The sequence below is a fragment of the Sus scrofa genome, chromosome 8, assembly GCF_000003025.6.
Source record: "Sus scrofa isolate TJ Tabasco breed Duroc chromosome 8, Sscrofa11.1, whole genome shotgun sequence".
Classification (NCBI taxonomy): domain Eukaryota; kingdom Metazoa; phylum Chordata; class Mammalia; order Artiodactyla; family Suidae; genus Sus; species Sus scrofa.
In genome coordinates this window covers 50764895-50779490 of record NC_010450.4, presented here as the reverse complement: position 1 = coordinate 50779490, position 14596 = coordinate 50764895, and the positions used below count along the sequence as shown (strand labels likewise).

General features: G+C 35.4%; 1 protein-coding gene across 4 annotated transcripts in view; it reads left to right on the top strand.

Annotated features, from left to right (window-relative positions):
• FSTL5 (follistatin like 5) overlaps positions 1-14596 on the top strand; it is a 788662-nt gene that overhangs the window by 273443 nt on the left and 500623 nt on the right. For all 4 annotated transcript variants that reach the window (XM_021101310.1, XM_021101309.1, XM_021101308.1 and 1 more), the window contains exon 4: positions 8210-8458. In XM_021101310.1, coding sequence (XP_020956969.1) covers positions 8210-8458 — 249 coding nt within the window. The remainder of the gene's footprint in view (positions 1-8209; positions 8459-14596) is intronic.

Below are 14596 nucleotides of genomic sequence, written 5' to 3'. Positions count from 1 at the left end.
GTTTGCAATACAATAATTTGCAACAATGCTTTAAATAGTGCTGCTATGAACATGGGGGTGCATGTATCTTTTAGAAGTATTTGAATTAGTATTTTTCCCCCTGGATATATGCCCAGGAGAGGGATTGCTGGTAGTTTTATTTTTACTTTGTGAAGAACCCCCATACTATTTTCCTTATAAGCTATACCAATTTACACTGTCACCAGAAGGGAACTGGGATTCCCTTTTCCCCACATCCTCACAACATATTGTTTCTTGTTTTCTTGACGATGACCATTCGGACAGGTGTGAGGTGATAACTTATTGTGGTTTTGATTTCCATTTCTCTGATGATTAGTGAGGTTAAACTTCTTTTCATGTGCCTTTTGGCTATCTGTATGTCTTTGGAAAAATGTCTATCAGGTCTGTTGCACATTTTTAACTGGATTGCTTGTTTTTGTGATATTGAGTTGTATGAGCTCTGTATATATTTTGGGTATTGATGCCTTATTAAATATCTCATTTGCAAAAATATTTTCCCATTCAGTAGCTGGCTGTTTCATCTTGATGATTGTTTTCTTGGCTATTATAAAAGCTATTAAGTATTATTAGGTGTCACTTGTTTATTTTATTTATTTATTTATTTTTGGTCTTTTTGCCTTTTCTAGGGCCGCTCCCATGGCATATGGAGGTTCCCAGGCTAGGGGTCCATTCAGAGCTGTAGCTACTGGCCTACACCACAGCCACAGCAACGCAGGATCCGAGCCACATCTGCAACCTACATCACAGCTCAAGGCAATGCCGGATCCTTAACCCAGTGAGCAAGGCCAGGGAACGAACCTGCAACGTCATAGTTCCTAGTCAGATTCATTAACCACTGCACCACGACAGGAACTCATTTGTTTATTTTTGCTTTTGTTTCCCTTGCATGAGGAGAAAAATCCAAAAAAAATATTGCTAATATATATATCAAGGAGTGTGCTGCATATGTTTTCTTCTAGGAGTTTTATGGTTCCCTGTCTTACATGTAAGTCTTTAATCAATTTTTAGTTTATTTTTGTATCAGGTGCGAGCAAATATTTTAATTCCATTTCTCCATATGTAATAGCCAGTTTTCTATATCACATATTAAAGAAACTGTCTTTTCTTCATTATATACTTGCCTTCTTTGACATAGATTAATTGACCATATGTGCATGAATTTATTTCTGGGCCCTCTGATCTGTTCTACTGATTCATGTGTCTGTTTTTGTGCCAGTGCCATACTGCTCTGATCACTTTGGTTTCTTAGTGTATGAAATCCTGTCATGTGATACCTCCAGTTTTATTCTTTATTCTCAGGATTGCTTTGGCTATTCATGGTCTTTCAGTCTTACATAATTTTTGGATTATTCTTTCTAGTTCTGTGAAAAATGTCGAGGACATTTTGATAAGGATAACATTAAACTTGTAGATTGCTATATGGACAAAACAGTATTAATTCTTCCAATACATGACATAGAATATCTTTACATTTCATTATATAATCTTTAATATCCTTCATCGTTGTCTTATAATTTACAGAGGATAGGTCTTCACTTTCTTGAGTTTACTTCTATGTATTTTATTATTTTTGACACTTTTGTAAATGAGATTATTCTCTTGCTTTATTGTTTTGATAGTTTATTATTAGTGGATAGATAAGCAGCAGATTTATGTATATTAATTTTTATCTGGCAACTTTACTGGGCACATTAATATTTCTAATAGTTTTTTGGTGGAGATTTTAGGGTTTTCTATGTATGGTATCATGTCACTGCAAATGGTGACAGTTTTATACAGTCCTTTTCACTTGAATGCTTTTTAATTATTTTTCTTGTTTGATTTCTGTGGCTAGGACTTTAAATACTATGATAAACAAAAATGGTGTGAGTGGCTATTTTTGTTCCTGACTTAAGAGGAAAAGCTTTCAGATTTTCACAACTGAGTATGATGCTAGCAGTGGGTTTGTCCTAATGGCCTTAATTATATGTCTGCTATAGCCACTTTGTTGAGAGTTTTTATGACTAATGTGTGTTCAATTTGACCTAATGTTTTTTCTGCATCCATAAAGATGATTTGTGCTTTTTATCCTTCATATTTTTAAGGTGGCACATCACATTGATTAATTTTCAGACATTAAAAAATGCAATTATTGAACAATCCTTGAGTTTTTTACATAAATTCCTCTTGATCATGGTGAGATCTTTTTTATCTGTACCTCAATTCAGATTGTCAATATGTTGTTGAGGATACTGGCCTGTAATTTTCACTTTTGTAGTGTCTTTGTAGGGTTTTTTTTTGGAATAATTGCTACCTTGTAGGCTGAATTTGAGATTATTTATTCCTCTTCTTTTTTGAAACAGTCTGAGAAAGCTAGATATTCACTCTTCCTTATATATTCAGTAGAATTCTTCTGTGAAGCCATCTCATCCTAGACGTGTTTGTCAGTAGATTTTTTTGATTACTTTTTTATTTTAAATACTAATAATTAAATACTATAATAATACTAATATTTTTGATTACTCTTTTATTTTAAATACTAATAATTTATTAGTATTTAAAATACTAATAAATAATTTATTTATTCTCATTCAATCTTAAAAGATTGTATGTTTCTAGGGATGTATTCATTTCTTCTGAATTGTCCAATTTGTTGGCATATCATTGTTCATATTCTCTTATGATTATTTGTACTTTTATGATATCAGTTGTAATTTCTCCTCTTTCATTTTTAATTGTATTTATGTGGGCCCTCTTTCTTTTTTCTTAATGAACCTGGTTTGATTTTGTTTATATTTTTCATAAGCATGCTCTTGGTTTCATTGATCTTTTCTTTTTTTAAAATCTCTATTTTTTCTCTGATATTGTTTGCTTCCTTCTGTTGATTTGGGCTTTATTGTTGTTGCTGTTCTTTTTCTAATTCCTTTAGATGTTAGTTTGGTTGTTTATTTGAGATTTTTCTTGTTTTCACATATGCCTATATCACCATAAATTTTCCTCTTAGGACTGCTTTTGCTGTGTTCCATAGATTTTGAAAAGTTGTGGTTTTTAGTTTTATTTGTGTCAAGATATTTTCCAATTTCCTCTTTAATATATTTGTCGATCCATTAGTTTTTCAGTAGCCTGGTTTTTATTCTCCATGTGCTTGTATTTGTCCCAGCTTTCTTCACATAATTGGTTTCTAGTCTTATGTTTTTGTGGTCAGAAAACATGCTAAATATAATTTCTATCCTCTTAAATTTGTTTAGAGGATTTTTATGGCCTAGCATATGTTTCATGTGCACTTGAATGGATTTTGTGTTTTGAATATAAAGTCATCTATATTATTTATGTTTTATATATGCATTTATATATACATATTGTGACTTTATAATGTGTCACTTAAATCCATTGTTTCCTTATTAATTTTCTGTCTAGATGATATGTCGATTAATATAAATGTGATGTTAAATTCCTTACCATTTTATTATTGTCAAATTCTCCTTTTATGTCTGTTAATATTTGCTGTATATATTTAAGTTCTTCTTTACTAGATACATTTATATTTACAAAGCTATATCCTCCTATTTTATTGATCCCTTTGTCATTACATAATGAATGAAAAGTTTACCCAACTTGGCTTTTTTTTCTATTTCTAGGAAATAACTTTTGCCATCCCCTCATTTTCAGTTTGTGTGTCTTTAGCTCTAAAGTGATTCTCTTGCAAAATATAGATGGGTCTTTTTTTTCTTTGTCTTTCTAGGACCAAATCCATTGCATGTGGACGATCCCAGGCTAGGGGTTGAATCAGAGCTGCAGCTACTAGTCTACATCACAGCCATAGCAATGCGAGATCTGAGCTACATCTGTGACCTACACCAGTTTGTGGCACTGACAAATCCTTGAACCCACTGAGTGAGTTCGGGGATCAAACCTGCATCCTCATGGATACTAGTCAGATTCTTAACCCACTGAGCCACAATGGGAGCTCCCTGTTATTTTTTTTTAATCCAATTTGTGATCCTATGTCATTTGATTGGGACATTCAGTCCATTAACATTTAAACTAATTATTGTTACGTGTGTACTTACAGCATCGTGTTGTTTCTTTTTTTTTCTTTTTTTTTTTTTTTTTTTGGTTTCTGTTTCTTTAGTTATTTTCTCTCCTTTTTTGGTTTCTTCTTTATAGTTTGATTACTTTCTTCAGTGTTATATTTGTGTTTATTCTCTCTAGATTTTGTGTATCTGTTGCAGGCTTTTATTCTGTGGTAACCATGGAGTTCATATATGTTGACCTATCACTATATCTTCTTGATTTAACCTGATAGTCATATAAGTACAAACACATTCTAAAACCTGCATGTATTTTAGCTTCCCAACATATTTTGTGTATTTGATGCCATATTTTACATTCAAGTCTATCCACTGTTTATTGAAGCAATCGCTGATTTTACACATTTGTCTTTTAACATGTGATTCATCCACATTTGTACTTGCCTTTACTAGTGAAATTTTTTCCACTCTAAATTTTTAACTTCTTATTGAAGGCTTTTCCTTTTCCCTTAAAGAAGACTCTTTGACATATTTTATAAGGTCAGTTTAATATTGATCAATTCTGTAGATTTTCCTTGCCCAAGAAGCTCTTTGTCTCTCCTACAATTCTGAATAAAAACCTTGCTGGGTAGAGTATCCTAGGTTACGGGTTTTTCCTTTCACCACTTTAAATATATCATGCCATTCCATTCAGGCCTGCAAAGTTTCTACAGAGAAATGAGATGATAGCCTTATGGGGGTTCTCTGGTGTGTGACTTTGTTAATCTCTTGCTACTTGCAGAATTCTCTATATCTTTAAATTTTCCATTTTAATTACAATGTGTCTTGGCATGGGTCTCTTTGGGTTCATTCTGTTTGAAACCCTCTGCATGTCCTGACATAGATATCTATTTCCTTCTTCAAGTTTAGGAAATTTTCAGCCATAATTTCATCAAATAAATTTTCTACCCTTTTCTCTTTCTATTCTTTTCAACCCCTATATTGCAAATGTTAGTACAATTGATCATATCCCAGAGGTTTTTTAAACAATGCCCATTTTTTTAAAAATTTGTTTTTCTTTTTCCACTTTGATTGTGTGATTTACTTTATTCCATCTTTCAGATCACTTATATGTTCTCCTGCATGACAGAGTCTGCTGTTACTTCCCTCGAGTGGGTTTTTCATTTCTGTTTTTGTATTCTCCAGCTCTCACTGTTTCTCTTTTATATTTTCCAGTTCTTTGTTAAAATTTTACTGTATTCTTCTATGTTTTCTCCCATTCAGTTAGCATTCTATTACTCTTTGTTACTATTGCTATTCATTAATCTTCCTTTGAACTCTATCAAAAGTATTTTTCTCTATGTCATTATGGTTCTTTCAGGTGGTGTTGTTATTCTTTCATTTGAACTTAATTCCTCTGTTTTCCTGTTTTGTTTAAATTTCTCTGTCTCTATGAAATTATGTGAAACAGTTACCTATCCCAGTCTTGAGGGTGTGACCTTTTGTGGGAGGGACCCTATACACCCTGAATATTTTCAGTGGCTCTGGGGTTGGGGGCGTGACAGAGAAGCTGGATCTGAAGTGATTACAGGCTGGGTCTTCCCCAGGGTGCACTGCCTGGTTGGAGGTAGGGCTGGAGTTTGTGGGCTCAAAACCAGAGTCAGATCCAGTGCAAGTCAGGGCTTCTCCTATGCTCAAAAATCATCACTGCCCCATCTGGGGCAGAGTTGAGGCCCAAGTGTCTAGACCAGAAGCCCTGAGGAATGTGGGTTTCTCCCAGGTATGTTGGCAGTGTCCACCTTCATCTGGAATAAGGGCAGGGCCTTGGTGCTTGGGGCTGCACTTCTGTGCTGGTTTCACTTTTTCCCCAGGTGTACATGCTTTGTTTAGAGACCAGGTTTGGGCTGTGGAAGTGGTGTCACACCACTGGGCTGGCCTTGACCCCTCTTGAATGTGTGCAGGGATTCATGAGCTGACAGTGGCTGCCTCCGCACTGGTCAGAAGCAGGATTGGGGTGTGAGCTGCCTCCATTCTCTCCAAGCACGTGCATCCTTACTGGCAATGATAGCCTCTGTCTTGAGGAGGAGTAGTAAAAAAGGCCAGAGTCAGAGTCAGAACAGGCTAGGGATGCACAGGGGAAGTCCTGGTGGGCTGGCCCCTGCTGTCTCTTTGAGTGATTGTGAGTAAGTAGTCTATGCACATGCTCTGAAAAGGTGGGGTCTTGGGAGTCCCCACTGTGGCTCAGTGAATTAAAAATCGTAAGTTTTCTCTGTGAGGATGCAGTTAGATCCCTGGCCTCACTTGATGTGTTAAGGATCCCCCCTTGCTGCAATCTGTGTTATAGGTCACAGATGTAGCCCATATCTAGTATTGCCATGGCTGTGGTGTAGACCAGCAGCTGCAGCTCCAATTTGACTCCTAGCACAGGAACTTCTATATTTTGTAGGTGCAGCTGTAAGAAAGAAAAGAGAGAGAGAAAAAAAAAAAAGAGTCGAATCTTGGTTTCTTACAGCCCTCAACTAAGCCTCACTGGTTTTCAAACCAGCTAGGGGGACTTGCCTTCTCAGCATTGGCTCCCAAGGTGGGGATACCTAATATGTAGCTTGAATCCTTTGCTCCCCAGGGAGAGCTCCAGGCCTGTGATAGTCCCTCCACTTCTCTGTCCACTGCTAGGGGTGTAGGTGTTTACCTGTTCTCTTCCCCTCCTGTCAGATGCTGTATGGATCTATACCTATAGACTTTATTGTAGCAGAGCCATTCAGCCAGTCCCAGTAGATTTAAATATGAGGCCCCCTATAGGTATTTTCAGTTGTGATGTGTTTCTAAGGGGCGGTAAGCTCAGCCTCCTTCTACTCTGTGGGCTTGATCTCTCCCTCTCAAGCCCTTTAATCTTGATAACATTTTGATGATATGCTATTATCTGTATTTTACATATGAGGAAGCTGAGTTACAAGAGGTGATAAGTATCCGCTCAAAGTCCTTAAGTTTGCAAATGGTGGAGCTGTAATTTAAGCTCTGGATCATAACCCATGTTTTTCCCTGCAATCATGTAGAGAGAAGGTGTAAAACCAACCAGCTGAAAATATATACTAAATATCTAGTAAAATTACTATAATTTAACTTTTTAACCTCTCAAAACTTTTCTTTCTTATTTTCAATGTACAAGTGTCAATGATGGTAAATATATGAGCATAAATATTTCTGCATGCATATATATGTGAATATATATTACTCCTGAAGATGTCTATATAGGTTAGATGTATAAATATCTTAGTTTACTGTCATTTTTCACTTTTCAGTCAGATAATGTTCTTAAAAAGAAAAATCCAGATTTACCTATAAGCATAAGGATTAAAGTTGCTTAGTTTGGTTTTAGTAAAAGGCAGTTAGATCTACCCATACTTTTCTGATGCCAATGGAGATGGTTAGACTGAATTAGTAACAAGAAAATTCTTCATGATTTGTTCATGTAGTCATGACATGCATCAGTGATTGCCAAGTGGCAAAGGTCAAAGCAAGAGAAGATCAGCTCTTATAAACCAAAAAGAATTTTCCAAGGCACTATTTCTCATTCTTTTTCCTTCTTATTTCCTGTCTTACATACACACATTTCCTTTCTCCTTCCAGAATTCTGTTAATGTAAAAGTCGACATTTGTTAGAAATTTACTATGTGCCAGTGCTGTGCGTTCTGTGGATCAGCACGTGAAGTATTTTGTACAACTCTAGGGGACGGCCTATGTTATTAACCCTGTATTACACATGACACAGCTTAGCACAGAGAAGTGATTTAGCCAAGAACATAAAGGTAATAAGTGGTAGAGAATTTGAATTCAGGTGGTTTAACTTTAGAGCCTCTGTTCTTAGTTACTGTAATACTCATTGAGTAGGAGGAGAGACCTCAGGGAAAGAGGGAAAGAAGTGGAAAATGTCAAAGGTGTTTTGAAAAAAGTTCATCCACTGGCTTTGATACAATCCCTTCTCCACTGAGAACAACTGAACCCTAATTATGTTACATTAATATATAATTAGACCACATTATTATTAGACTTACAGGCTTATAGAGTCTTAGACTTTTTAATAAGATATTTCTTATTACCGTATTACTCCTAGGCTTTGTTTTACTTTCATTTGAAACTTGGACATCAGTGTTTTATCTGGCCCTATGAATCCAAATGCTTTTTCTTCTCTTCTTCCTCAGGATTCCTGATTCAGAATGGCCCTTTGGGATCCTGTGAAAACAAATACTGTGGTCTGGGGAGGCACTGTGTTCTCAACAGAGAGACAGGCCAGGCGGAATGTGCCTGCGTGGACCTTTGCAGTCAGCACTACAAGCCCGTGTGTGGATCTGATGGAGGGTTCTATGAAAACCACTGTGAGGTACATCGAGCTGCTTGCCTGAAAAAACGCAAGATTACCATTGTTCACAATGAGGACTGCTTCTTTCAAGGTAAATCCAGGGTGAGCCGGAAGTGCCACCTTACTCTCTTTCTTCTCTCTTCTCAACTAGTGCCTTTAAATTTAAACTCTAGCACTGTTTTATATAGCAAGCATCTAAAAAAAGAAAAAATGTGTGCTTAATAGCACCAATAAGAAGAAAGAGTACAGACATTTACATGGATACTCTTCTGCATCTCAATGATGAGCACAATGCTGGCCAAAATATGACTCAAAATTTAATATAGCTTACAGCATTGCACCATATGGCTTCCCAATCATAGCTGTAATCTTAGGGACATAGAGTGGCCGAATCCACCAAGCGAAAGGCACCTGGAGTGAAATTGAGAGGAGAGTAAGTGCCAAACCACACTGTGATAACATCTTATTTCTTCCTGATTAAAACTGATTCCTTCAGCTCACAGCACATAATTCAAATTATTTAGAACCTATAAATGCCCACTGAAATAACTATGAAGAACTCAAGCTAACCCTGCTTAGTAAATCTGAGATGTCGATAATTTAAAATTTCAAAGTTGCCAGTTTTTACTTTCACAGCACTCAAAATCATTGGTCACTGTTGACAGAAAAGTACTGCTGAATTAGTAATTTGACAAATTATCTTAGGCTAGATAAATAAATCATTGACCATCTTTAATGCCTCTTATTTATTTATAAACTTATTTCTTATTTATTTATACTGTTATAAACTTATTTATTTATACTGGAGACAATATTTTCTTATCAATAGTCAAAACCCAGACTGAAATTCTAATGTGTTAAATACATAGAATTTTGATTGTTCAAATAGGTCAATGATCAGCTTGATTTCTTAACTTCAGTTGGTTCCACATCCCAAGTTCTCAGAACTTTGCTGAAGTATACTTACACTTAAAATCTTGTGTGATATTTTGATTCTTATCTTAAATTTATGGTAACATACAATGTTGTTCATTTGCCCATCAAGTTAAAATGACTATAGTTTTTCTTTTTCAAACTTGGTAGAATTAATATAGTATTATTTCCATGGTGATCAAAAAAGATACCAGGGCTTTGTAGAATGCTCTGGAGTCAATGTGGCTACTTCTAGCCCTTTGGTTAATTGAGATAAATTATCAGAATCATTTCATAACCAGAGTGAACTCTGTGCACCCTAAATACACATGCAGAGAATTTAATGATATTAAATTATCTTCTTTTACAGAAAGAATAGCAGCTACTTTGCTTTCAAGTTCAGTGTCTTATCTTCTTCAATTTGATCTGTTTTATAAATAGCTAAAGTTGATTCTATTAACATCAGGCTTTAATATTCATAAAAGAGTATTTTTCTGTCATTTTGACCTCAGTTGGTGCAGTGAAAGTTTTACTGTTCCACTGAAGCATTATAGCATAGTCCTATGTAAATAAAAAGATAAAGAGTTAATTTAGAAGCATATTCTAATGTTGAACAATTGATACCAGCAATTAATTATATGGATACATATACTGTTAAATATCACACAGGGAAAAATCTGGTGTATTTAGTGTCCTGCTTTATTACTGGAGGCTTAGGCATAATGAAACTTAGCATGTAAATCAGCATGGAAATAAATGAACCAGATGTATCTAGGAATGTTGACCTTCTTATGAGTTATTTCACAAAACAATGAAGTTTGTTCAATTGGAAAAAACTTTTGTCCTTCAGACTTATACTAAGAAATTTATTAGAGCTATGATTGCTTCAAAATACTTTCTCATTGGAATTCCCATCGTGGCGCAGGGGAAACGAATCCAACTGGGAACCCTGAGGTGGCGGTTTTGATCCCTGGCCTCACTCAGTGGGATGAGGATCCGGCGTTGCCATGAGCTGTGGTGTAGGTAGCAGATGTGGCTCAGATTCTGCATTGCTGTGGCTGTGGTGTAGGCCAGCGGCTAGAGCTCCGATTAGACCCCTAGTCTGGGAACCTTCATGTGCTGCCGGTGTGGCCCTGAAAAGACAAAACAAACAAACAAAAAAACCTTTCCCATCGTACAGAGTATTATAATTAAATTTTTATTATCTGGGTAAATCACCAGGCTGAACACATTTCCTAGGTCTCAGAACTGGAGGATCTTCTGTTTGTTTGTTTTGATATTTTGATATATATATATCATAAATGTATACCAGAAGGTTTGGTATTGTGGTGGCTAAAATTAATTCTTATGATTATATTTTCTGTGAAATTTCAACAGTTTATATTGTTTCCAATGGTGGCCAAAAGGAAGAAACAAGTCTAGATATTATTTTCAAGAACTGCTAAGAACTTTTGTTTAATTAGTTATTTTCAAATAGAAAAACAAATATCAAAGAAAAATTGACAGGAATAACTTTCCTTCCTTAAAAAATTGCTACTTGCAGATTTATAAAAAGGTGATTATGAAAACCTTAGAGTAGAAATCAACGAACAAGAACCTTTAGGCCAAAGGTCGCTGCTTATTTTTTTAAGCAAAGTTTTACGGGAACACCACCACCCAATCAGTTGGGAACTGTCATTGTGTGCTTTTGAGCTAGAAAGTTTGAGTTGAGTCTTTACAACAGAGACTGCATAGCCTGCAAAGCCTAAAAAATGTTTTATCTGGATCTTTCCAGCAAAAGTTTGTTAATTTCTGCTTTAAAAGATTACTAGTGCCGAAGTTCCCATTGTGGCACAATGGAAATGAGTCCAACTAGTATCCATGTGGATTTGATCCCTGGCCTTGCTAAGTGGGTCAGGGATCCTGCGTTGCTGGGAGCTGTGGTGTAGGTTGCAAAAGTGATTTGGATCCTGCATATCTGTGGCTGTGGTATAGGCCCACAGCTGTAGCTCCGATTCAACCCCTAGTCGAGGAACTTCCTTATGCAGTGGGTGCAGCCCTAAAAAGAAGAAACAAAAACAAAGGAATCCTAGCGCCTTAAAACTAATTTTCAAAATATTTACAGATCTTTACTATTTTATGTTCTTAGTTAAGTGGTGAATACAGAGACCTACCTACACATGTGGTAAAATTGAATAGAATGAAACACACTTACCCACACAGCTAATGGATAGTAAAACAGAAAATCTAAGATCAGTGGATAGGGTCGTCGCTATTCTGGTAATGACATTTTACTGTAATTTTGCAAAATGTTACCCTTGGTAGAAATGAGGAAAGAATACATGGGACCTCTCTGCATTGTTTCTTCCAACTGCAGATGATTTTATCTCAAAATAAAAGAATTTAATAAAAAAATATTGGAAAAATATTAGCAAAAACTTTTTAAAAAGTTGAGGAAAGCAGGATTTGCATGGTTCATTAATTACTTGAACTTTAAGACAACTCTTATTTGTTTCACATACTGAATTTATCAGATTTATGTTTGGCATTTCTATTTAAGCCTGTATATTTATTCATTGTTTTATAATTACAAATAGAGTCCCAATTAAAAACATCTGTCTATATTTATATTCTATATCAATACATATATCTATATCTATACCTATATATATATTTCTCCTTTCTATTATATTCTCTTGAATATTTATTTACTTATTCTTTTGAGGGCCACACCCATGGCATATAGAGGTTCCCAGGTTGGGGACCAGTCAGAGCTACAGCTGCCATCCTATGCCACAACCACAGCAATACAGGCTCCGAGCCATGTGTGTGACCTGCACCACAGCTCACAGCAACGTCAGATCCTTAACCCACTGAGCAAGGTCAGGAATCATACTTGCAATCTCAGAGTTCCTAGTCGGGTTGGTTTCTGCTATGCCACGACAGAAACTCCCTGTTGAACATTTAAATGTGTCTGTAGCATGCTAACAATTTACTATCATTGATTCTTAAATGTAGACAAGAAATGACTAAGAATTTTCTTTAGTGATTTATGATTTGTGGAACAATAGATAAAACTTACAAAACATCTCTGAACATAATTTCTTGTACTTTAATTCTATTAATATATTTTGATTATGAAGAAAGCATCTATAATAGGTTATAGTATATTGTATTTGTTTATTGGCATCAAATACTTTGTGATGATGCTTACCATAGAAACAAACTTTATTTTTATATAATGCCCTGCTATTCACTATGATGTGAATTTTGCCTTAAAGTAATTTCCATCCCCACCCCTTCAAAAAAAAACTTTCTAACTGCTGCAAATCATGTGGTTATACATAGCTAATAAAAATTGTTCAGTTCAGTCTGGCATACACAGCAGAATTTATGAACTCAGAGTATGGATATAAGCTGGAGTAAGAAACTGAGGCTATAACCTATGCCAAAATGAGTAGGGAATTAAACTTTTTATGAGAAAGTCAATTGAACAGAAACCCTTTTGCCATTTACGGTGCAGAGAATAAAACTGCCATAAAGGCAAATGTTCTGTGCACTTAAATGCGCATCACAAACAATAACAACTTGGGAAATATGGTTTTTACGGTTACATGTGCTCTATTTAAATGAGATCTAACATGGTGTTCTTTTTCTTTGGTAGAATCTGGAGAGACATTCATATTCCACTCTTAATATGTTCTCTTACCTGATAATTATTGTTTTCTTAAGACAGGACTTATAGAACTGAGGCTAGAAGACTAGGCTGCCAGTGATATTTTAAAACCTACGCATAAATACCATGTGCTTTTGGATTGCTTTTATTTTTTTTAAAAGGGCATCTTTGAAAAGCTTCTGTTTTATATTTAAACAGGCTAAGGAAAAAAAAAATGAGTTCCCAGCAGTAATGAACCCAGCTGGTATCCATGAGGAAGTGTTTTCAATCCCTGGCCTCGCTCAGTGGGTTAAGGACCCAGCATTGCTATGAGCTGTGATGTAGATTACAGACACGGCTTGGATCCCATGTTGCTGTGGCTGTGGCATAGGCCCACAGCTGTAGCTCCAATGAGACCCCTAGCCTGGGAACCTCCATATGCTGCCAGAGTGCCCCCCAGCCCCAAAAAAGAGAGAGAGAAAAAACGTAAAAAAGTAAACAGGCTTGTATGCCATTTATGAAAAACAATTACGTTGATAAATATATCACCTTTGGAAAATAGTGTCAGGTGTTGGTTTGTTTGCTCTGTTCTGCTTTGTTTTTAGTCAGTATTAGCCAAATGGAATTACAAGTGGTGGTGAAATTAATAATGTGAACGACCATACATGTACCTTACCTCTTTTGGGGCCAGAATGCTGACGCAGGATTCAGAAGCTCCAGTTCTGACTGGGCCCTGTACCCACAAATTCAAAACTGATTTTATTAACCCCTTGAATTTAGATACATGGGTATTAATTTTTTCTGACTTGATGACAAAATCAACTGAACAGTGTTTATTTTTAATATTAATTTTGCATTGAATAGCGTAGTTTTGCTGTTGTCCTCCTATCTAACCAAAATGTGGACTTCAGAATCCATATAACCCAATATATGACATGCTTTAGGAATCACTGTAAGGTGTACACAAGTAAACTCACTATTTGCCGTTAAAAATCATACCAAAAGTTTGTTTCTCCCCTGATTTTTGAACACTCTATAAAGGATTTTGTAAACATTACATATTGTATGTGTTTCTCTTCTATTTATAGATAGCAGATATGGATGATTTTACAGATAATATGAAAAATGCTATAAAAGTGGAGATCTAAATATTAGGACCACCCAACAAATATATTAAATATTATCAGAAAGAAATGAGAAATTTTTTGCATTATTTATGTCAAAACACTTTCACAACTCTGATATTATTAATTCATTGTAATAACAAGTCAGAAGGTAATAGCCTAAGATGTAAAGAATGGTCTGCCAACATTCACAAAGTAAGTTAGTACAACTTGGATGGGAACCAAGGGCTTCTTTTAGCACATCTATGTGTTTAATTCTACTTAAGTCTATAATATCATAAAATCTTACTTGCCTTTGATTTTTAAAAATTTACTTCCTGTAGGAATTTCCACATGAATATTTTACATTATTTAGAAACAATATTTCTCAGTGTAGTACTTGTAAGGATGAAATAAGGCATTGAACACAATTCTGGAGCAATAGAAGAACATGGTAACAGATATTTACTGGGTTTTAAGACTGGAACCTCAATAACTGGCAACAAGTTTTCAGATGACTCTGGGAAGCCACACATACTTTCATTTTTTAAGTTTATTGAAATATAATTGATTTACAAAT